This window comes from Peromyscus leucopus, chromosome 12, assembly GCF_004664715.2.
Source record: "Peromyscus leucopus breed LL Stock chromosome 12, UCI_PerLeu_2.1, whole genome shotgun sequence".
NCBI classification, from domain to species: domain Eukaryota; kingdom Metazoa; phylum Chordata; class Mammalia; order Rodentia; family Cricetidae; genus Peromyscus; species Peromyscus leucopus.
Genome location: NC_051073.1, coordinates 64,740,506 through 64,765,062, shown reverse-complemented (window position 1 = coordinate 64,765,062; position 24,557 = coordinate 64,740,506). Strand labels below are relative to the sequence as shown.

The following is a 24,557-nucleotide window of genomic DNA, read 5'->3' as shown; positions in this document are numbered from 1 at the left end:
ACAACTCACAATTTACAAGTACATCATAAAATCTCTATCACATCACATTAGTTAGCTAAGGAACTAGGAATCTTCCAATTGTAAACTGATAAACTCCTGAATGCATTTTTTATACTGCATTTCAGTATGATTATTAGTAGAATATTGACCTGGCTGTCCATAAAGTCCTTCTGATTCCCGCATTTCTTCATTCATTCTTGCTAAACGTAACCTAAAATTGAAGAAGAAGAGCTCTTAGAGGAAGTAACACAAGGACTTATAAACAAATGCGTTGCATAGACAGGTAGTACATGCTGCTGGTAGAATTACAGAATTATTCCCTTACCAGCCTCTGTCCAGTAAAACAAACTCACTTTATCAGACCAGCGATCTGCAGTACAAAAATAACCGTATCCCTCCTTGAGTCGCTCTCAAGAGCAAAGACAGTACAGGACTTCCTATTAAAGCAGGTGCCTGTACCTCCTACAGGCTTCAGAGGACGCCTCGCTCCTATAGCAACTGGATGAAATGAATGCTTCTGCAGCATGGAAGCAATAGCCTGTCATAGTTCACTAGCTCACCTTGAGCGAGACAGTTCCCAACACATAAGCAATGTGTTATTTCCTTCTAAATGACGGAAATATGTTTTGATATATAAGCATGGCAGTAAGTACCAAAATGTCCCCAAGGTTACCGTACTGCTCATACAGTGTGAGTATTCTTTGGGGGGCTACTTATCCTGGCAATGGAAGACAGGTAACACTGCATTGAGCAAACAAGTATTTCTTCTTTTCCTGAAGACAAAAGCCAAGCAACACTGAGAGTCCTCTCTGTGGTGCTGCTTGTCCAAGGCCACCACACCGTCTGCAGCTTCCCAGAGCTCGCTGCTCACTCTTCCGAGCGCTCCATCAGGCAGCGGCAGCATCCGCCATTGACCTTTCCCGTCTGCTCCCTAGGCACCCTGTGAACTAAGGCTGGCTCCCAAGCATCCCCTTGCTATGTGGATGCTCTGAAAGGGTGCTCTCCCAGTTGGCTTCAGCGGTCAACTTGATATGGGCCAGAGTCATCTGGGAAAGTCTCAAATTGGGGATTGTCTGGATCAGATAGACCTGTGGGCATGTTTGTAGGGCATTTTCTTGATTGCTAGTTGATGGAGGCCTTCACAGTGACAATAACTCCTCCATGGCCTGTGTCTTTATTGGTTAGAGGCTGGGAGAGCCGCAGCATGACCAGCCGAAAATTCTCACTGGAAGCTGAGGGGCTCAAAGAAGCCACAAGGTTTCTTTGAACTGAGAGCATCACGAACAGGCATGTTTCTACTCAAGAGGAGAGGGATCACCAAGTCTCAGCTTCCATTAGCCCAGAATGGAATAGTCACATGATTTAAGGCCTGCTTCCGTTAGCTTCATGAAATGAAGTCTAGTTGACAATATCACATTTCAAAGTGGGCACACTACTTTGACCTACCATGCAAATCAACTGAAAACCACAGATTCTTTAATAGGTTACAGGAAACATATGTCAAACATTCAAAAACATCTGTTTTGTGTTCAAAATAATCAAGTGTCCATAGGAACATTTGTTTAATTAAGACTTCTGTCCCTCCAGCTTAATGATAAGCCTCTACTCCTCAAAGTAGTAGAATAAACTACCCATTGCTCCACCCATCCCAACCCGGGACTGTGCTAAAGGGCAAGAGCATTGGGGGAGCCATGGCTTCTGTTTCTAAAGAGTCCAGGCATTAGAGCAAAAATTCTCCATGTCAAGTCCTAGCTCTAACATTTATTCATTTTTCAAATTACCTGAGGTTTGGCTTCCTTAGCTATAAAATGGGGATAATAGAGAATAGTGTCCTCGTAGAGTTACTGTGAGCAACAAATGAACCTGTGCATTTCAAAACGCTCACCACATCCAGTGTCCCTAAAGGAACCGCACAGACAAAACACTGACTTTAAATCTCCCGCAGAGCTGGGCATGATGGTGCACGCCTTTAATCCGGAATTTGGGAGGCAGAGAGAGTAAGAGCTCTGTGAGTTCAAGGCCAGCCTGGTCTACATGGCAAGCTCCAGGACAGCCAGGGCTACCTATACAAACAACATGCAGTACGGAAAATAAGAACAAAGGAGACACTTACAAGGTCACTATGTCGGCATTGGCTGCTTCCACAGCGATACTCAAGGGGTCCTTCCCCTCCTCATCAGTGGCGTGTTGATTGGCACCTCGCTTCAGGAATAAACATACCTGCCTGTTAAGGGTACAGCATTTCTCAGACAGTGCCAAGATGAAAAACATCCATATATATTCACCTTCAAAATAAAAAGTTCTACCTAACTTAAATAACGCTTTATTAGAAAATTCTTAATACATCTACAGTATTCAATGAATACACTTCAATAATAGAGGCTGACTGAGATCTTTACAAGTCCCAAATAATTTTCATTATCTTAGATAATCTGGTGCTATATAACAAAGTGGGACAGTCGCTATCTTCAACAAATATCATCAAGGTCATACCCAGATGCCGACAACAGGGGAACTACCACGCTAGCTAGGAATGGAGGAAGCAAGACAATGTACACACCATGATGATCGCGACACACCAGAAGAAAGCAGGCAGTAACCCCACCCCCACATTCTTAACTTCAACAAATTCACACTTTTAACAGCACCAGAAAGACGGAGTGAATGGAGTCCACGAAATAAATGAGAAAAGCTATTACAATTCGGGCAAATATAAAAGATGAAGCAGACACTACCGAGTTTTAACGTAGAAAAGCTTTCATAACTAAGTAACTAAACTGAATTTCTTCCAATAAAGAAAAACAAGTGCTAATGAAATTAAAGATGCAATTAAAATATGCTTAAAGTCAGCTTCTTGCTTTTCCAGGAATAACTAGAAACTCGGAGACATCTTATTTAAAACGACTCCAACCGTCTGAAGAAAGACAATGTCTTACTTCATTAACACTTTCTAGCAGGAAGTCCCCTTCCATGGCATTACTGTTCTGAGTATGTTGCTTACAGCCTCACGTCAGTTACCCAAAGTAAGAGCTTAGTTAATGCCTGAACTAAGTACCTTAAGTAAAACCTAGAAACCCCAAAGTTAGAAGTTCTCCCAACACAGTGTGTGCAGATAATGTATGTATACATGCGTATGAACGACATGAACTTCAGCTGGAAACAGACAAAATACCACAACTTCAGTAACAGAGGCAGGAAGTAAACTGGTCAATAATGACATGCCAAGATTAAAGTGAGCATTATATTTCATATCTGTACACTAGTTATCTGTTAGTATATTTATACTATTATCTGTTATATATATTGCACACTACTATGTTTTTATATTGCAACTAGCTATGCTGTTTTTATCTTACACTAGTTATGCGGGTTAGTTCATATCTGTACACTAGTTATGCTGGTTAGTTCATATCTGTACACTAGCTATGCTGGTTATTTATTTTTATTTATGCTGTTTATTTATTTCTGTTGTTTAGTTTATATCTGCACACTAGCTATGCTGGTTATTTTATCTGCTCACTACTATCGTAGTATATCTACACTAGCTAGTTTATATTACACTATGCTGGTTAGTTTATATCTGTACACCAGTTATACCAGCTAGTTCATAAATGTACACTAGCTATGCGCTGGTTAGTTTTTATCTGTACACTAGTTATACTAGTTAGTTTTTATTGTCCACTGACACAAACTAGTCTCGTGGAAGGAGGGAACCTTGGTTGAAAAGGTCCCCGTCAGATGGCCCAGCAGGCAGTCTGTGGTGACCTGCTTGACTGCCTATGGACGTAGACGGACCCAGCCCACTGTGGATGATGCTCTCCATAGGTAGGTGGCCTGGACTGCATAAGAAAGCAAGCTGAGGGCTGACGATAGAGCTTGTCAATTAAGAGTACACACTGTTCCTGCACAGGACCTGAGTCCGATTCTCAGCACCCACATCAGGCTGATTACATCCACCTGTAACTCCAGCTCCAAGGGGACCGGGCACCATTGACCTCCTCAGACACTGCACTCACGCATGTACCCACACACAGATGTATGCACACACATAATTTAAAAAATGAACATTTTTTAAATAATTTTTTTAAGCAAGTGGAGCAAGCCTCTGTGGTCTCTGCTACGGTTCCTGCCTCCAGATTCAAGTCCCTTCTCTGATTTCCCTCATGACGAACTGTGACATGAAGTGTAAGCCAGATAAACCCTTTTCTCGCCCAAGTTCTTTTTGGTCATGCTGTTTATCCCAACAACAGAAAGCCAGCTGGAACACTGATTGTGGCTTTTCTTCTGAATGAGAATCTTTCACTTTTGCCCTCTATTACAAATTCTACATAATATCCTTCACCTGAAAAAATAACATTATTTCAAAGTAATTTTTCAGATAAAAGCTACCTACATATTTAAGCACGATTACTTACCCTGTGTGTCCTAAGACAGTGGCATGGTGCAGCGGGCCCCGCCCTTGGACGTCTCTTTGGTTCACATTAGCACCATTCTGTAAGAGGAACTCACACGTCACCAAAGAGCCCTTAAAGAGAAGAGGACAATGTACAAAAGCGGATGAGAAAGAGCACATCTGTATGGAGCCCACAGAGAAATAAGGTAGATTTGTTTTTCCAAGAACTAATTAACACAGAATTGTTTACAGTCTGAAGTCCATCAAAACACACTACTCCCCTTACATTATCAGATTCTCTTCCAGCTGCACCTCCCCAAAATCAGAAAACACCAAGTGATACACAGAAATTTTTACTTTCTAACCCCTCTTTTGAATGCATTAATTCACACCCCTAGTACAGCCTGAATGCATTAATTCACACCCCTAGTACAGCTTGAATGCATTAATTCATACCCCCAGAACAGCCTGGATGAGTGCTGTTGCTTGGTCCTCATCTGAATTAGCCCAGTTCACATCTGCACCATGAGCCAGAGCCTCAGCCATTTTGGGAAGGTTTTTTTCGTATGAAGCCCTATAAAGTTGAAGTCCTGGATTAAGATGTTTAGAGTCCAGAAACACAGAAGACTCTTGCCGTTCTCCTTCTGGAAAGCAAAGCACAAACACATTGATAAGAATGTGCTCTTAGCACACGAGGCAAACTGTTTAGCAAGACCGAAAGAATTTGCAGGAAGAAAGAGTTCTATTGGACGAACAGCAGGAACAGCCAAGTGAAGACAATTAAAGGCCAGTACACTGTAAATTTAAAGTTACGACAGATAACCTCAGGACAGAGAAGTGGCTAGGACACCTTCATAGTATCTACAATTACTTCACTTTTGAAAGTGAACTCTTAAACTCACAATGGAAAACATTGTGACATAAGAAATCATTCATCTACCCCAAGGAGCATATGAGATGTTCACATTTATTTCTTAAGCTATTACTATTTCTTACAGACTATTCATTTTCCGAACATTCAATCTTCTCATAGAATAACATCAAATGGTATTCTAGGCTTTTGTGGCCTTGCCAGTATCCAGGGAATATGTTAGTTACTGGTAAAATTGACTATCTTCCCAAAAGCCTGGACTCCTAAAGAATTTACTAGTAGTTCAAACTCACTTAGTTCCTAGGATGATGTAATCATCACAATTTACACTATAACTAACTCAAATGCTTTTAAAGAATGCTTATTTGCCAGAGAATTCTGCAAGACTAAACACACTGAAATCACGGAAGGAGGCATAAAGGAATTATGATGAGAAGAATCCAAAGGGAGGGAGATGCTGGTACAGCCCAGGAGAATGGGACAGGATTAGCAGTGCAGATTACAATCCCTAGCACATACCATGAAGTTTGGATGAATGTCCACCTGGGGAAAGAATCCAAAAATAAGGAGAAACAATAGCTTTCTCCGTAAACAATATTGCTTTTCCCTTAGTATCTTCTAAAAAGATTAACCACCTACTTGAGAAATGATCTAATCAAGAATTGATTTAGAGCAGGGAGAGATGGCCATTGGATGAAATGTTTGCCAGAGAAGGAAAAGGACCTGAGTCCAGGTCCCCAGAACCAGGTGAAAACCCAGCACAGAGGCTGAGAGCTGTAGTAGCAGTGCTTGGGGGCAAAGACAGACAGATCTCTGGAGCTCACTGCCAAATCACTGAGCGCCACATCCAATGAGAGACGCTGTCCCCAAAACTAAATGGAATTAGACAACATATTAAATAAGATAACCCAGACTTGGAAAGGCAAACATTCCATGTTCTCTGCTATAAGGAAATCTTAGTTCCTAATTGTTCATATGGAAATACCTACATGAGAGAGAAAAGGCAAATGCCAGAAAATCCAAGGATGGTCTGGGACAAGGGAAAAAACTCTCAGCAGAAAACTGCTCGATTTAAAGTCGCGACTGATTAGATTTGAAACTGAACATCTATGAGAAATTTCATTCCATTAAAGTTTTATATTTGGGGGTGGGTTAGTGTGAGTGTGGCGGCCATCAGATAACTTGGGAGTCAGTTGCCTGCTCCCACCAAGTGGGCCTCTGGCTTGAACTCGGGCTGAAAGGCCTGGTAGCCACGCTTTTCCCTGTGGCACCAACTCACCGGTAGGTACATTTTCGTGTATCTGGGAAACTCATAATCCCTGCTGTAAAATTTAATCCCAGATACATTGTCTCTTCTACTTAGCAATGCTGCAGAAAATGCGGTAGTCTGGTTTTGACATTTCTACACATTTAACTACTTCCATTGAGTTTCATCCTTAGGTTGATCCTAATGTGTTAATATTTCAAAAATTCTCATTTTAGGTAAATTTAAATCTTCTAGTAAAAGTTTGGGGGGAAACACAATAGAAATACAAAAGAAATGAGCAATTGATAAGAATAATGGCGTAGCTATTTTTGGGATAAGTATGCTGAACCAAAAAACCCCAAAAGAGTACATACTGTATGACCTGCTTTCTCTAAACTAGAAAACTGCCTCCTTCTGCTATCACGACAGGAAGCAGAGTGGTGTTTAGGGACTGAGACCGTGATGGGACAGGAGAGGTCAGTTATAGAGACAAAGGAACGGGAACATCAACACTCCACGGGCACACAGCACGTGCATACACATCACATCACACACTGCACATCAGTTACCCTTCCTCCCATCCCCACCAGGAAGTGGAGAGTGCTGAGGGAGAGCACCAGACATCACCTCCGGCCCTCATGGGAGGACACACATGCAAACACACCCACAAGAGAACTGACATCTGCTACGTGCACGGTCCAACAATGCACACCAATCAACCCCGACTTTCATCGAAACTCACCAGGCTCATACAAGCTATTGGCTGACACGGTGGAAGGTAGAGACTCCCGTCCATCGTCAGAGCCTTGCTGGATCCCACTGTCGTTACTTTTGACTGTGTTAAGGGATAAAAAAGAGCTAGTGATTAAAGTTCACATCACTTAGAAAGCAGTCTCCCACAACCAACAAGACCGTAAAATGAGCTGGTACACGGAAAAAACATGAACTTGGCCACCACCAGCATAATAAACTTACTGCAATTTTAATCCTTTTGCAATTTAGTTTATGGGAACATAAATCAATCACAAAGCCTGAAAATAAAGGGGTTTTCAGAGTTCTAACACATCTCATTACCCCACGAATGCTGGGAGTAGTGAGGAGCTTAATTTACTGTATGACTGTGGTGATGTGTGATCCTGAGACAATGGGCGACATCTAGAGAAATGGCCACACCGCACAATGACCACTGGCACAGACTTGGAATGCTCCACAACAGTACTTACTACTACGCAGTTTTGAAGAAGTATCAAAGTAGGAGAAGAGTGAGTCTAGCTCATCAGGACAGAACAGAGACTCCCGCCTGGCCTCGTCGCTATTTACAGCAGCCACTGGGGACATGCAAGTTAGCAAAGCACAAAGCAGGCCGTGAGAAGGGGGCAGGAAACACCGTTACTGGGGAAGTGTGGGGAGAACATAGGAAGGAAATCGGGGAGTGAGTCAGATACTCGGGGCTTCCAGCATCATCAACTGACAATCCCATCTCCCCTCGCTGTCCAGCAGTTGTGCTCCGCAGAGTACAGACCGTACCTAGGAATGGGAACCACGGGGCCATCTCAGTTGAACTGTCTTAAAGACACAGAGGTCCAGTTTCCTCTTAGAATGTGTACAGGCTTCTAGCATTTAAAACAAAAAACAAAACAAAACAAAAAACAAAAAACAAAAACAAAACAAAAAACCCTACAATGGCCATAACTGTGAGATTTAAAAAGTGACTTCTGCTTAAGAAAAGATCCAAGGTAAATAAATACCTGCGGTGTGGACAGATGCTCTGACTTGGCTCAGCCTCTGCTCCTCGCAGCTTTTGGAGATAACCCTTTTCTCCTGCTCAGAAGGTGATGATGCCATGGAGTATTTATCCACAAATTTCCTCTCCACATATTTTGCTCTGATATATGCCTCTTTCTCCTGTCTGGTAAACAGAAAAATATCATGACGTTTTATTTAGCCCCTTAGCACGGCTAACACTGAGTGAATGCCACTAGACACGGAATCTAATAGCACTTGAAAGTAAATGGGGTGGCGGGGAACGCTGGAGAAATGGCTGGGCAGTTAAGGGTGCCTGCTGCTTGCCCCAATGGGACCTGAGTTTGGTTCCCACTCACTCACAACCACCTGTGACTACAGCTCCCGGGACTCTGACACCCTCTTCTAAAAGCTTCTTAAGTGACTCTGAACAGGTAACATAGAACATTCTACAACATGTTTTCCTTCTAAATAAGAAGCTATTTTCACAGCCAGACAGAATAAACGGCCCACTGAAAACTCACAGCTACACAGCACTCTGTGGTCCTCTTAATTTCTGTGTGCATGTATTTGTATACATGCTCCCTTGTGTTCTACATTAAAACATTACCAAGAAAGATAAAAAATACATAGAAATTAACATTAATTCCTTTTTACTGGAGATGCTGTCATATCCTGAATAATCACTACTGGTGGTCATAATTTAATAACTATAATAATACAATACAGCATCCCAGACTTGTAGTGGAAAATGTCATTTCTCTTGTTAGCTTAAGATATAACCATGAAATATGCCTGTTCTATAATTTTTCTTTCTGATTTCACAATCAAACTGCCTTTCTCGTCTTTGATTCCAAAGCCTCACAGTGCCACCCAAGTGTGTGGTCAACATTTGCTGAACTAAGTCAGAGCATGAAAAATGATTCAGAGTAGATAGTAGAAACTTGATCTTTGAGACATTCGAACAGATTATGTGCGTGTGTGTGTGTGTGTGTGTGTGTGTGTGTGTGTGTGTGTGTGTGTGATAACATGTACATGTTTGTGTATGCACATGTGTGTGTGCTGGTGTACACACACAGGCACGTGGACCCCAGAGGTCAACATTAGGTGTCTTCTTCAATCACTGTTTATCTCATTTTTGGAGACACATAGTCTTTTGTTGAACCTGGAATTTACTAGTCCCTTGAGATTAGCTGGCCAGCAAGCCCGAGGGGTGCCCCACCTCTGCCTCCCAGCACTGGGATTACAAGCACGCACTGCCATGGCCTGCTTATAACACAGGTGCTAAGGAACTGAACTAATGCTTGGGACTGAACCACGCTTCCTCTTGAATGCCCCCCACTAACAGAACTTTGGACCACTTTAATGGCAAAAGGCCTTTGCATTTCTATGGAGAGATTTTCTTCTAAACAGTTCCTTGTCATTTAAAGACTACAGGTGATTGACTGCTCAGTGGGGTGCAAAGGTCTAATGAGTACAGCTACAATAGAGGTCTGATGAACACACTGAAGAAAGACACAGAAGGAATAATGTGACTTCCACACACTCCATCACACTGTTTTATGTCAACTGTGGTTGTACTTCTGGTTAGGGAAGAGAGTAGCACATTGAGATAACAGTACCTTTGTCCTGGCTGTGGTTTCTTTATTCCCATTTTGTCCAGTTTAGCTTCATAAACACGATTTATAACATCATTTCCCAATTCACACATAAGCTATTTCACAGGAAAACAAAAAAGAAAGCTATAAATTAAAAGTCCTAATATTAAGCTAAACTTAAAAAGTCCTTAAGTGGGTACAATTAACTAATTCCTCTTTATATATTGTAATTGTTCATTCCACAAAGAAATGTAAAGTTAAAATGGGCCAACGAATGAGATTATTACCCATTCGCTATTCTTTATCAGAACATTATCACTCCTATAACAGGTACCTAACAGAAACCATCGACCCATCTACCTTTCTATCCATCCATCCATCTATGCATCCATCCATCTATGCATCCATCCATCTATGCATCCATCCATCCATCCATCCATCCATCCATCCATCCATCCATCCATCCATCCATCCACCCACCCAGATCTATTACATATATAGCTATATTTAAGAACAGGACTGGACAGATGGCTCAGTGGTTAAAGGGCTTATACTGCTCTTGCAGAGGACCCAAGCTCAGGTCTCAGAACTCACACTGGCTGCAAGGACCTGCACTTAGTGTACACATCCACACACAGGCTCAGACACATGCACATAATTAAAAAATAATAAACCTCTAAACAAAAGTCATATTTATCACGTGTCTAGCTATATATCATAACCACTGACTGCGCCTAGGCCTGTGGTTGGGCAAGAAGTTTCACAAAAGTATCCCATATAGTAAGGTGTAGCAAGCACTGGCCAATGCAAGGACAAAAATTAAAATTAGACATCTTTCCCTCATTCCCACTTTATAAAAAGATTAAAATCCATCAAACACAGAGTTCATTGAAATCATTTATGGACTCACTCTGTACCTGAGTTCTATCACCAGACACCACTAACTCCTTGTCAAATGCTGCAAACCTTTTTAGACTTTCTTTCTCCTGGTCCATCTACTTCTCTACTCCGTCTTCACTTCCTCACTGTGCTAGTTCATCCCAGCTAGCGGAGATCTACAGTCACCTGTGAAATATTTTCATGTAATATTTATCTCACCTTTAAAAGCTCAGGCTCCCAAGTGTCTAAAGTTAAGGATCGTACTTTCGAAAAATGAACCCCAAGACTCCTACATAGGGAAAAAAGATTGCATTATTTTTAATAAAAAGTTATTGAGTCACTATTTGCATATTTACACACACACACACACACACACACACACACACACACACACACACACACACGGCTCCCTCATATAAATATGGATGGATCCTCTGGTTAATAATGAATGATGAACCAAAGTTCTCAAAGCACTTTACTAACTAAAATTATCCACTTTATAAAATGTGCAAATGTAAACTGTAATTAAATCAGGGAACTGGAAAGATTCACTAACAAGAAAACACAGTAATTTACAACATGTATTTAACCCAAAGGAACTCTCCCGCTCTGGGTGAGCATACCTACCGATGAATCCCAGAGCACTCAATACACAAGGTAATGCCCAAGTTGATGCTGGCCCACCGTGGGTCTGCCAGACCACAGTCACAGCAGCTGCTGTTGCCAGGGATACACTGGACACGCTGCAGTGCGCTTTCCCCTTTCAGTAACTTCTCCTTTGACTCGTTTCCAGAATCTAGGCTTCCTGTTGATGGAGATGACTTTTTATCCAGCTTCTAAAAGAATTAAGAATCATTTGGTAATTTTAATGTGTTTTGTAAAGGACTGTGAGAACATGCTACATGTTATATACTACAAGCAAAAGCTTCTAGCTCATAAATTAAACATCTATTTGGATAGGCATTACTCTAGGCACTGGAGAATAGAAAGACTGGGGTTCTTATGAATAGACGTCATCAATGAAGGGGAAATGTACACATTAACAATTATGTGATTACTGACACTGAACATATAAAGAACAGGAGATGAGGACACAGAGAAAGGTAAAGACAGAGTGGGAGACATAATATTATTAAGACTCAGTAATAAAAATCCAGCACTTGGGAGGCTGAGGCAGGAGTATCCAGAAGCTCAGAGAGAGCCTAAGCTACACAGGAAGGCTCTTTTCAAAGAAGAAAGCAAACAAAAATAAAGTATTTGGTGCCACATTCACCAAAGGTGTTAACCAGAAGCAAGTTATTTTAATTACTACAGTTCATAACTATGATATAGTGAAATGGTAGAAAATATATCATCTTCGTAGTGAACCAAAAACAAAACATGATATGCAAAAAGCTAATTTTTTAAGTGCACAGTCACACCAATAATAGAGTATTTAATAAGCGTTGGCTTACATGCAGCAATAATCAACCAAATTCAAAGATGTGGCTCTTTTTTAAGTAATTAAAGGTATAGTCTAAAGTCTTCCGGGGTCAAAAGCTCTCTACCCTGTACAAGGCAGTGTGCTAGGCCAGAAGCACTGGGAATAGAATTTGACTTTTGTCTTTTCTGGAAACACACAGAATTAGGAAGGGCTGAGCAAACAAGGCAAGCTCAGCACTTGGAGTTCCCAGTGTCTTCAGAGAATAAGGCCAGTATCGGCTTAAAGATCCCAGCCCTAGGCTGGGTGGTGGTGGCGGCGGCGCACGCCTTTAGTCCCAGCACTCGGGAGGCAGAGCCAGGTGAATCTCTGTGAGTTTGAGGCCAGCCTGGTCTACAGAGTTCCAGGATAGGCTCCAAAGCTACACAGAGAAACCTTGTCTCAAAAAACAAAACAAAACGAAACAAAATTCCTGACTGTGGCTGTTGCTCAACACAGTCCAAACTTACCAGAACCTTATATTCAACAAAATCTTAACTAGGTGTTCAGTGTGTAGTCTTAACTTACAATCATTGATACATTATAAGAGAGCCAAGAAAAACCTATAAAACAGTTCTTAATCTAGCTGTCTACAGGATTATCTAAGGAAAAATAATTTTTTTTTTTTAATTTATGACTCAGGATCCTTCCCTAAGAGTTCTGGGTCAGGGAGGCCCAGAGGCACCCCGAATGTCACAGGCTGTGGCCACTGCTCACTTGCCCACAGTACCTAGATGGTAAATACCCTACTGCTGGAGACACCACTCACATTGGGTGTGAGACACAGAGACCAACCTCAAACCGACCGGGAAACTCTCCCCTTGCTGGCTGCCTTCCACAGTGCCAGAAGCTGCTGGGGAGGGAAGAGACATCCACAGCCTTACCCAGCACTGGAACCTGCATGCTAACGACACCGACTTGCTGGAAAGATGTGCCCACTGGTACAAAACGGCACAATGGTTACGGATCGACCAACTGCTTTCTGTGTGACTCTGAGGCCTGTTTCACGAGAGGGACTGCATGCCAGGTACTGTACACCTGGACAAAAGCCTATGACCGGGGAGATCATAGGCCTTAGCGGGGAACCTAGCCTTACTGTTCTGCTAAATGGTCATACTGTCAAACTGTTCTCTAAATGTTTACGCTGCTACTAATGCTTTGGTGTTACTCTCAATTTGGTCAGGTAAGTTTCTTTTTGCAGAGGGGAGTGGTTAATGCGGAGACTCATAACTGAGCAGAGTGCTGAATATAAATAACTCTGAGTGCTCAACTGTGGATGGCTCATCTGTTTCAACCTCTCAGCATCCAAGGCTCAGGAAGAAGAGAGGGCAGAGATAACATAAGAGTGGCAGACAGGGAGGAGAGCTGTGAGGTGCTCCTATCTGGACATGGCATGGTTGCTGATTGCATCAAGTCATGGTAACCATAGTTACCTGCAGAAGACCTGTACAAAGTCAAGCCGATCTAAATTCTCACATGGATGATGGATGAGGGCATGAGGCCCCATCCCTACCAGAGGAGCTCCTGGCCATGATAGCCACTAAGGGGAGATGGGGATGTGCCTCTTGTTACGTCACTCATGCCTCAGGAGGTAGCCACACATTAGCCACACCCATGGATATATGGGCAGCACCAAATGAGCTCAGAGAATTGTTAAAAACAAAATCAAAGGGGGAGAGAAAGGTAAGTGGGGGTCTCTACGGAGGACTAGAGGGAAGCACTGGTGGGTGGATGTGATCAAGATACATTGCTATAATATACAAACTTCTAAAGAATAAAAAAGATTCTAAAAAACAAAATAAATATGCCTGGTTTTCAACACAACTTAATTGTTTAGGGATGGAACTTAGACAATGAGAATTTTTTTTTAAGAAGTCAAAGTTAATAATTACAGTTCTAGTATTGTGTCAGGACAAAATAACAGATTCATAAACAGTCAATGAACGAAAAGGAATTCTTGAAAATTAAATAGATGTTAGCTGGTTAACAATATTCAAAAAGAGAAAAGAAGGTTAATTCAGAAAATCCAGGAAGAGAACTGGAGTGAAGAAATAGGAAAAATCAGTAATTAAAAAAAATTAATTCTGAAACTAAAAAACAAAAGAGCAGAAGAAACAATGTAATGCTGTTTCTCCTCACCCCCTCCCCGAGAAAGGGTTTCTCTGTGTACTCCTGGCTCTGAAACTCTCTCTATAGACCAGGCAGGCCTCGAACTAACAGAGATCTGGCTACCTCTGTCTCCCAAGTGCTGGGATTAAAGGCGTGCGCCACCACTAACCCGCCGGAATGTTGTTTCTTAAGGGTAACTGTTTCCAACCTACAACTTCTATACCTAGCCAAACTACCAAACAAATGTAAAGACAAAATAAAGCACTGTTCAGGAGAGCATGGAATCACAAATGCCACGCTTTCTAGAAAACACTGAAGGAGATCCTCAAGCTCTTGATTGAGGATGGAGAAAGAGATGGGTCAAGAGAAAGAAAGGAACATTAAAATATGACCGTGTAAGACAATCCCAGGTTAGTGACTATACTACATGGCACGTTCAGAATGACGGAGAGATGATTCAGGAAACAGACAATACTGAGGGCTCTCTTCACCACCATGCCCTTAGCCAATGTTCTCATCGTCTGTATTCAACAATGTCCAGGTAAACACTAGACTGAAGAAATCTCTTCTCTGAGACCAGCTGCTTAGAATAAGGAGTTCCCCCAGTGCCTGCTTAGGAAGCCTCTAGTCTCGTCTACTCCTGGGAGCCCCAGGCTGCTCACGATAACCTTTGAAATACAACTTAGGAACCATCCCTGTTAGCTGTCTACCACCGAGTCTATGCCTCAGCCTACATCCAAAGACCCAAGAACAGCTTCCTTTCTCAAGGCTTCATCCATGGCCTCTCCAAAGAACTTGATTCTTTGGGAAGCTTTCAGCTAAGAGACAGCATGGGCTTTTTCCTTCTTTGCATTTTAGTTAGTGCTAATTTAAAACTAAATAAAATTTTAAACTCACAGAATTTTATTATTAATGAAAAAAATCCAAATATTTAGGAGAAACCCAGTAACATGGGAACACTTTATATCAATCTGGGATATACATTCAAATATTAAAGATATAGTTGGATACTGAAAGAAAAGAATAGGTAAGAGCTAGAGATACAGGTCAGTTTGAAGAGTGCTCGTATAACCATGCACAAAGCCTTGACCTTGAGCCCAGCTCTCAGGAGGTAGAAACAGGAGGATCACAAGTTCAAGGTCACGGCCAGCTACATCGTGAGTCCTGAGCCAACCTGTCTTAGATCTGTCAAGAAAGGAAGAATAAAAGAGAGGCCACAGAAAGGGGAAAGGTGGGTAGGAGAAGCGGGGTGGGGTGGGGGGTAATGAAGGACACACCAAAGGGTAAACAAAAGGAACATGAGCCGACAATTTTAAAACACTTCAACTACATGAACTCATGTTCCCTAAAAAGGATGCCCCGACCCTGTTCCAGGCGAAGTTTAAGCGTTAGCGGCACAGCCCAGGGTTCAGACGGCACCTCTACTGACCTCGGACTCATCGCCCTTCTCTCTGTAGGCGGTGGCAATGCTGGTCTGAACTGCCTTGATCCAGGCCTGGCGAAGCTTTTCCGAATCGGCCTGGAGCATACAACTTCTACGAGGAAAGAGCATCGCTTTGTCAGACAACAGATCAGAAGGGAGAAAAATCCACACACTTCACTCCGTCTCACTATGCTAGTCAGTGCATTAAAAAAAAAAATTAATGTGTATTAGTGTTTTGTCTGAATGTAAGTCTGTGTACCGTGTGTGACATCCTCAAAGGCCAGAAAAGCGTGTGAGACCCACAGGGCCTCCAGTCACAGCCAGCTGTGAGTCACCAATCTGTGTTCTAGAAAGTGCACCCTGGTCTTTTGGAAGATCAGCTGGTACTCTTAACCAGTGAGCCATCTCTCTAGCTGCCCAGTACTAATTTTTAGCCAAAAAAAAAAAAAAAAAAAAAAAATTTTGGTTGAAAGAAGATTTCAACATTCATCCATCTTTAGGACAAAGTAGGATTGTGACAAAATTAAGGTACAAATGGAAAAAAAAATTGTCTCTTAGAAACAAACCACTTATCCCAAAACTTAAAACTATAAATGAGCCAATACAGTGGTACACACCTGCAGTCCCACCACGGAAGCCGGGAATGTTGAGTTCCAGGTCTGAGTTATTAGGGCAAGTGTGAGTCAGATTAGACTACATAAGGACATCCTCTCAAAGAGCGAAAACTGTGCGTGCGTGCGTGCGTGCGTGCGTGTGCGCGCGCGCGCGCGCTTGTGTTCTCTCATATTCCTCTGTCTCCCTTCCTCCCTCCTTTTCCCCCACCATGTAAACAGAACGTTGCTTTTTTTTAAAGTGGGGTACAAATTGAAATTGAAAGTCACACACTTTTTTTTTTTTTTTTTTTTTTTTTTTTTTTTTTTCGAGACAGGTTTCTCTGTGTAGCTTTGCGCTTTCCTGAACTCACTTGTAGCCAGCTGGCTCGAACTCACAGAGATCCGCTGGCTCTGTTCCGAGTCTGGATTAAAGGCGTGCGCCACCACCGCCCCGAAAGTCACACACTTTCAATTCATCATAATACCTAAAAAATTTGCACATGGACTGGGTTTGGCGCCACAGGCTTGTAATCTCAGCTACTCAAGAGGTTGAGACAGGAGAATGACAAGTTCAAGGTTCTGAGTTCAATTCTCACTATCACCAAGATACAAACCAAAAAGTGTACCAGGTTTCCATGTGTTTCCATAAGGGGCACATACATATGTTTAGAGGAAGGACAGAGCTCAGTGGCACGTGCACACCTAACATGCTCACAGCCCCACTAAGTAAATAAGTAATCTCTAAGACGTTAAAGAACATGACACACGGAGAGAAGTTACATAAACACTTGGATATAACATCTGTAATCGCTCCTGGAATTCATTTTTAGAGCACTAATTCTTCTGTTACACTGACAAGCATCCGAGTTCTCAAATCTGGCACAATCTCTGAGCCGCTTCTCGAATCTCGCAGGCGCCTTACTTGGTTGGAGAGACCACCTCGAAGCAGAAGCGCCGCTCTATGTCCTCGCAATGCTTCACGGTGCAGCAGTCTGAGGTCTTCCACCACCACGGTGGGGCTGTCCTGCAGCGGGAGGTAAGCTCAGTGAGTCCGCCTGGCACCACCACAACCAGTGCAAGCATCGAGAGAGGACTGGCCCACAACTGGCACTTAATAAACACTCAAAAAAACAAAACAAAAACATCTCCTTGTTGGACCTCTCCCACCCCACTGATGACTGACGTCCATTACTCTTTGGGGTCCCACTCACACACAGAAAAGCTCCTTTCTTCCCAAAGAGAAGCCTTTAATGATCATGTTTTAAATATCCCAATGAGAAACAAGGAATTGAAAGATTCTTCTTAAAATTCTTCCAAGAAAAAGATTTTATCATTTCCTAATTAAAATGCGAGTGCAAAAATCAGAAAAAAGCACCAATGGATTAACTCCAAAGTTCACAAGAACCTGTAATTAGTGCAGCCATCTCACAGGCCAAGTGGGTATCTGACGGTTATGGTTGACAGACTATCACTCCAAGGCTAAGTGAAAAGCACACTGTCAATTAACAAATGGTTCTCTTTCCAGCGTCTGCCATTCTCACAGGCCACCCAAGCACTCCGTTCCGATGCATAAACCCCTCACTCTGAAATAGGGCGAGAAAACAGACACACAAGCACAGCAGTAAAAGCACAGAGCTCCCATCTACATTACTAAGAGCGTACATTCAGACATGTCATTCTAAAGCTTTCTGTATGTCACCATTGGTCCGAAGATACTGTGTTCTAAAAGACAAACTGTCTGCAACCCCAAAATAGCACTATGGGATGTCAGGGTTACTCCTGCCACATAACTAACAAAAGGACTTCATAAAATGAAGGTAGAATCTTGGTTCACAAAACATCTCAAAGCTAGGGATTAAAATTTCAGCTGGAGCTGGAGAGATGGCGCAGTGGGTAGGCGTGTGCTGCTCCAGCACAGGGCAGGTGTTTGGGTCAGGCAGCTCAGAGCTGCCTCTTAACGCCAATTCAGGGGATCTGATGCCCTCTTCTGACCTCCACAGGAATTGCACTCAAGTGTCCAAATCACACTTGAGACATACAGACACATCATAATTAAGACTAACAATAAAATCCTTATTTTAAAAAGGGGGGGAAAGAGATGTCTCTGCAGTTAGGAGCACTGGCTGCTCTTCCAGGTTTGGTTCCTAGCATCTGTGACTCCAGTTCCAGGGGATTTGAGGCCTTTTCTGGCCTTTGTGGGCACTGTATACACGGTACAGAGACATTCGTACAGGCAAAATACCCACACACATTCTAAGAAGCAAAAAGAGCGAGCAGTTTAGAAGAATTCGTGACTGGAGGACAAAAGAAATGTCTCAGTCATTAAGGGTACTTTCTGCTCCCAGAGGACAGAACTGGGTTCCCAGCACCCACATCAGCTGGCCCACAACCACCTGTAACTCCCTCTCCAGGGAGATCAAACACCACTGGTCTCTGTGAGCAGCTGCTCACATGTACAGAGATACATACATACTCATAATTAAAAATAATAGAAATAATTCAGGGCATGGTGGCACGCGCCTTTAATCCCAGCACTCAGGAGGCAGAGGCAGATGGATCTCTTTGAGAGTTTGAGGCCCGTCTGGTCTACACAGTGGATTCCAGGCCAGCCAGGGCTGCACAGGGAGACCCTGCCTTAGATAATCTGGTGCCTCTGGGGACACTTGCAGTCTCATGCACAAACTTGCACTCAGACATCCACGCACACACAAGTGAAAATAAGTCTTTTTAAAAGGAATTCACAATCAAATCACTCTGCTTTTAAGGATCAGGGCTAATAGCTTCCACCCGACTCATTACGCATACTCAAACATAAAACCAATAGACAGTAATTGCAGAATTTTATATATGTCCGACATTTATGGATTTCAGTATTCACTGAGTCAAAGACATAAAGAACTGAAACCAGTTTTCACTGTATTGCTTAACAAAGTACGTACCTTGAACTTTTTCTGGTAAACCAACTGGTTGTTCTGTATGGAGAACCAGCGTCTAGATAAAGACAGACAGATTAAAGATGGCTCTTGGGTGGTGGGAAGTGAAAGTGAACACCTGTTGAGGGTGACAGTCTTTGGAGAAGTGCACCACTTTGCTTTCGTAAACTGAGGCATCTGAGATAACTACTGAAAACTAAGAATAAGCATCTTAGAAATCACAGGGTAGTGAGATAAATTTGCTGTATTTAGGTTCATTCTACGCCATAACTTTATATCTTAACAAAAGCTTTTATTTTTTCCTGCTAAAACCATAACTACTTTAAAAGTACAAACTTAAGTTGTTTTTTGTTTTTTTTGAGGTGCTCAAATAGTATCTTTTCCCTCAAATATTTGCTTTTATGATAAAGAAAACTTACACTACAAACAAAATGTTTGTTTATATAAGTAAAACTATGATAAAAGGTGCTTTATTTTCAACCCTTCAGAAGCTAATTCTATTCAGCAAATGTTTGATCTGATCAACAAAACAGAGACTAATCATTAGAAGCGTATCGAAGAGAGATGATCACACCTTATTTCATATAAGTAAGAATTCTTACTTCTTAGTCGAATAATGTTATTACCATACATGACCCCTCAACTGTTTAAATGGCTTTTCTCATTACTGTTAAGTTACTAGGAAACAATTTGCTCACAATCTTCTTTAGAAAAATGGCTAGGCAACCTAGGCCATATGCACTAATTCTAATTTATTAAAATAATAAAAAAAAACTAAAGACATACAAAAAAATCACAATCAAAAGCCATTCATAAAGGAAGCAAAACTTCTCACCAAGCATGAAAAGTGAACAGTATTTGAGCTGTTATTTTTAAATTAGTTTTATATGAGATGATTTTTTTAATATAAACATTAGTTATTAATCTATTAGCAGATAGAGATTCTACCTTTTCATTGACAGTAATACAAATGACCAGAAATTATATTTAGGTGTTTTGAATTTCTATTTTTAAATTTTTAGTTATTTCTCCAAAGCTGAGAAAGAGCCCCGAAGACACCTTTGGGGTTTTAGGCCTTTTACTGGGTGGGTGGGTTTTCTTGCCACTTAAAAAGCATCACCTTTTTCATTGAGAGAGAGTTTGTTAAATAAGCATCTAAATAAAATAAAGTGGGGTGCCACTGAATGCAAATCAACAGACCAGAAAAGGAAGAACGTCCAAGGCTCTTGTTTGGGGACAGTCAGCCGGTTAGAAATGTTAGAGGAAACTCTTACACAGACCAAATGGTGCACCCTGCCGCATGGGATGACATGCAATGGAGACAATCTCTGGATCCGATTAAAATGTTGTTTTTAAAATTCATTTGTGGAGGGTGAACTATATTAATAAAAATGTATGGGCTGGATATCATAGTAGTTATCTTACACAGTTTGAGAAAAACTACAGTTTTATTAAATAATAGGAAGACATCCATATAAAAATGCAAACTTTTCATGCTTGAGGTCCTCAAAAAAAATTTTTTTTTAACCTGACCATCTTAGGGCAGTGTTCCCTAGAAACACTACTACTAATACACTCGATAAATGCTTCTGTTCCATTGGAGACTGCTCCCTCCAGCTATTAACCTTATCGAGCATATCTAGTTCCTGTGAAGCTCAGTTTCCCTGAGATTTATCTGCTTCTGGATGACATTCTTATATCACCAGGTTGTGTAAAATACTAGAAAAGACAGTACAAATCTCTCTTCATTTACTACTTCATTACAGGAAGCATAATCCATCAGAGGCAGGGAAAAATGAATTACAAAGATGTGTTTGTCTGATACGATCTTCCTTCTGCTACGATCAGAAACACATCTAACATCAACCAGAGAACTTCAGCCAGGTGCCTCACGGTAAGTAAACATATACATGTGCCTATCTGGGGGCGGGGTGGGTGTGTGTGTGTGTGCTCGGTGTGCATGCATGTGCTCGGTGTGCTCGCCCACAGATGCACATGCACGTGGGGTCCAGGGACAGCCTTGAGGATCGTACTTAGGGCACTGTCCAACTCCTTTGAGACAAGGTCTCTGATAGTCACAAACTGGGCTGGACCAGCTGGCCATCGAGCCCTAGGGATCTGCCTCTCTCTCTCTCTTCAGTGCTGGGATTCTAAGCACACACCACCACACCTGCATTTGTCTGTGGGTAATAAGAGATCAAACTTGAGTTCTCCTATGTGCAAGGCACGCACTTTACTGACTGAGTTCTCTCTCCAAGAAAGGGAAAGTGTGATGAACAGCTCGTGCATGAATTATATACACACACACGACTACTTAGTATTTGGAGCACTTGGTACAGAAAATTCTAAAGTACTACAAAATGTAACTAGAGCCAAGAGACAAGGTTTGGACAGCACTGTGCTAACACAGTCATAGTCTACAAGACTAAAAATAGAGCACAAAGTAGAAGACAGCTTCTAATTTCTTATGTATAAGAGAAGTAAGACACATTTTGTATCTGTCTCAAACGCAATTTAGTGTAATTTAGACCAACATATTTCATGTATTTTTAAAAAAATAAATACTATTACATACCAAGGAGCACTTCCAGATGACAAAAATTAGGTCAAATGGAAAAATAAATTTATAAAAACCAAACATATTTTACCATGCTTGATCTTAATATCAAAAATATTGGTAAAAGTCACAGTTCCAAATCTGAAGAAGCTTTATAACTAAAACTATATTAAGTTACAAGTTCATATTTAGGTGCTAGATAGATACACATTTAATACAATTGAAAGGCCTCAGGCACTGGTTCATTTCCAACTCAGTTTGTTGCTTCTCCGGGAATAAAGTGGTAAGGAGAACCTACGACCTGATGACGGACTCCCTCAACACATGAGCACTGCCAAAGGACTCAGCCCAGCCGCTCGCTGCTCCACCTTGTGTCAAAAGACATGAGCCACGGGCATTCCCACCACTCAGGCTGCACCTACTGTGAGCACATCCACTGTCCTTTCCCAGTTCAGATCAACTGAGGACACGAGCAGTCAAAAGGTACAATTCTCTTCCTCAAATAAACACTTATGTTTTCTTTCCAATTTAGAGCATAAAGAGATTTTTTTGTCCATTGCAAGTAATCCAAATGAGCATGGGTTAATCAGGCTTTCTCGTGCTACAGAGGAAATTGGATAAGAGAAGGGAGGGCAGGAAGCTAATTGGTACCTGATATGATCGGGCTTTTTCCTGTCATGTGAAAAAATGGGGCAGGGTTAAAACAAAAGGGAAAGGTGTAAAGGAAGAAAACGTAACTGCGCAAATAAGCAAAGGGCCAGCACGGTACAAAAATGAGACAAAAATGAAAGAAACAAGCTTATGCTAACAACTAACAACGCAAAGTATTCCTGTGCTTTATTCATGTATTAGAATATATGCATTTTGTAGAATTTCAACTCTTTAAGAAACTGAACTACTTTGAAAATATTTGAATTACTATATTACTATTACCTTATACATCTATTCTATCTGCCTCTATGGTCACAACTAGAAAATACAGGTAGTATCAAGCCACATCTTAATAAGCTGTGCTTGGAAGGTAAGAGCAACATCACCACATGTTTACCTACAGAAGCCTTAAGCAAATAAAAATTTCCTGGAAAGAAAGGGGAGTTACTAATTAAGAATTTCAAACATCATAAAATGGTGACTGATAAACCTCCCACCTGCCCATGCCTGTCTTCACCAAATGATAACAGACTTGAAGGCCACATATAAATACGGCTCTTCTTGTTTCCAGGGGAGTAAGAAGGTACAAAAATGGCTTGGCTGTGAAGCCCAGGCTGACCTTGCACCCATAATCCTCCTGCCTCCACCACCCAGGTTCTGGGACCACAGGTATGCACACTCTACACAGCAAACTCATTTTTAGTCTATGTGTAAACTTCTTACTTTAAGACAAAAAAGCCAATAAAAATACTGTATCTGTACTACCAGTACCAACAGTATATACAACATTTGGTTTTATATTTTTGTATAATCCATTTTATGCACTGGGTTATATATTCTGGTCCAAAAGGAATCTGCTTCTTTACTGGCCTTTCCAATTTAGTGCTAAATTATGTTAATAAATATTTTCCTTGTTATTCCTCCTTTCCAAATTCATTGTAAGACACAAAACAGAAACATAGGTTCCAGTGTTTAAAGTCTGAATTGAAACTGCCATCCAAGAAAATAACTTAATAAGAAAGTGCATTGTGGCAGACCTTACATGCACCCCCAGAAAAGCAAAGCAGCCCCTTGGTGTCCATGTAGTGCTTGGTTCTAGGACCCAGTCACACATATCCAAATCTGTAGATACTCAAGTTCTCTGAGATAAATGCAGCGTTTGCATAGAATCATAATATGTGAGAGTATGAGTGTGTGAAGGAGACAGATGAGAAGGGGAGAGGGAGGGGAGAGAGAGAAGGAAAGGGAGGGAGAAAGAGAGTGAGTGTGTGTGTACGTGTGTGAGAGAGAGACAGTGTGTGCGTGTATGTGTGACAGAGTGTGCATGCATGCATGTGCATGTGTGCATGTGTGTGTGTGCGTGCGTGCGTGCGTGCGTGCGTGTATGTGTGTGTGTGTGTGTGTGTGTGTGTGTGTGTGTGTGTGTGTGTGTGTGTAAGACAGAAAAAGACTTGCCATGCTGCCCTCTTCTGGGCTCAGGTGATTTTTCTCACCTGGGCCTTGAATTAATTAAGCTCAGTCAGCCCTAGATTCACTTACAACTGCTATTATAATGTAAATATTGTGTAAATAGTATCATTGCATTGCTTAAAGAGCAATTACAAGTTAAAAAAAACAAACGAAAAAAAAACCCTCCATGTTAAGTACAGAGTTGTTTTTCCCAAAACTGGTGATTCTCAGTTGGATGAGTCCTTAGGTGTGAGATCACCTAAGGTATAATAAATTTACATGTTCAGATGTCACAGACAGGAAATCTAGGATCTAGCAAGAACATGATTGGCAATGTATACAGGACATGAACTTTTCATTTTTCTGCCATCTGCTCTCCTACACAAAACATAATTATCATGCTACATTATATTATATAAAACTGGACACTGCTTTTAAAGTGGAATTGTAATTTATGAAACATGAGGGAGATTTTTTAACATTTGGGAAATTCCTCATTACACTCACATATCCCTCAGGATGAAGATCTTTGATAGCTGATACTGAAAATATGGCATAATTTCATAAAATTATAGGTAAGAGCAAATGTGTCATTGTATGATTGGTGCCTATGGTAGCTGAAGAAAGGGAAACTTTCCTTGAAACTAATCACA

At 41.5% G+C, this 24,557-nt stretch overlaps 1 protein-coding gene across 1 annotated transcript in view; it reads right to left on the bottom strand.

Annotated features, from left to right (window-relative positions):
* Acap2 (ArfGAP with coiled-coil, ankyrin repeat and PH domains 2) overlaps nucleotides 1-24,557 on the bottom strand; it is a 121,989-nt gene that overhangs the window by 5,496 nt on the left and 91,936 nt on the right. Inside the window, 13 exon segments of the mRNA XM_028894098.2 lie at nucleotides 150-211; nucleotides 2,114-2,224; nucleotides 4,416-4,525; nucleotides 4,850-5,037; nucleotides 7,253-7,345; nucleotides 8,259-8,419; nucleotides 9,876-9,967; nucleotides 10,950-11,019; nucleotides 11,358-11,566; nucleotides 15,728-15,833; nucleotides 17,237-17,301; nucleotides 17,303-17,338; nucleotides 19,254-19,305. Of these exon segments, the coding sequence (XP_028749931.1) occupies nucleotides 150-211; nucleotides 2,114-2,224; nucleotides 4,416-4,525; nucleotides 4,850-5,037; nucleotides 7,253-7,345; nucleotides 8,259-8,419; nucleotides 9,876-9,967; nucleotides 10,950-11,019; nucleotides 11,358-11,566; nucleotides 15,728-15,833; nucleotides 17,237-17,301; nucleotides 17,303-17,338; nucleotides 19,254-19,305 (1,355 nt within the window).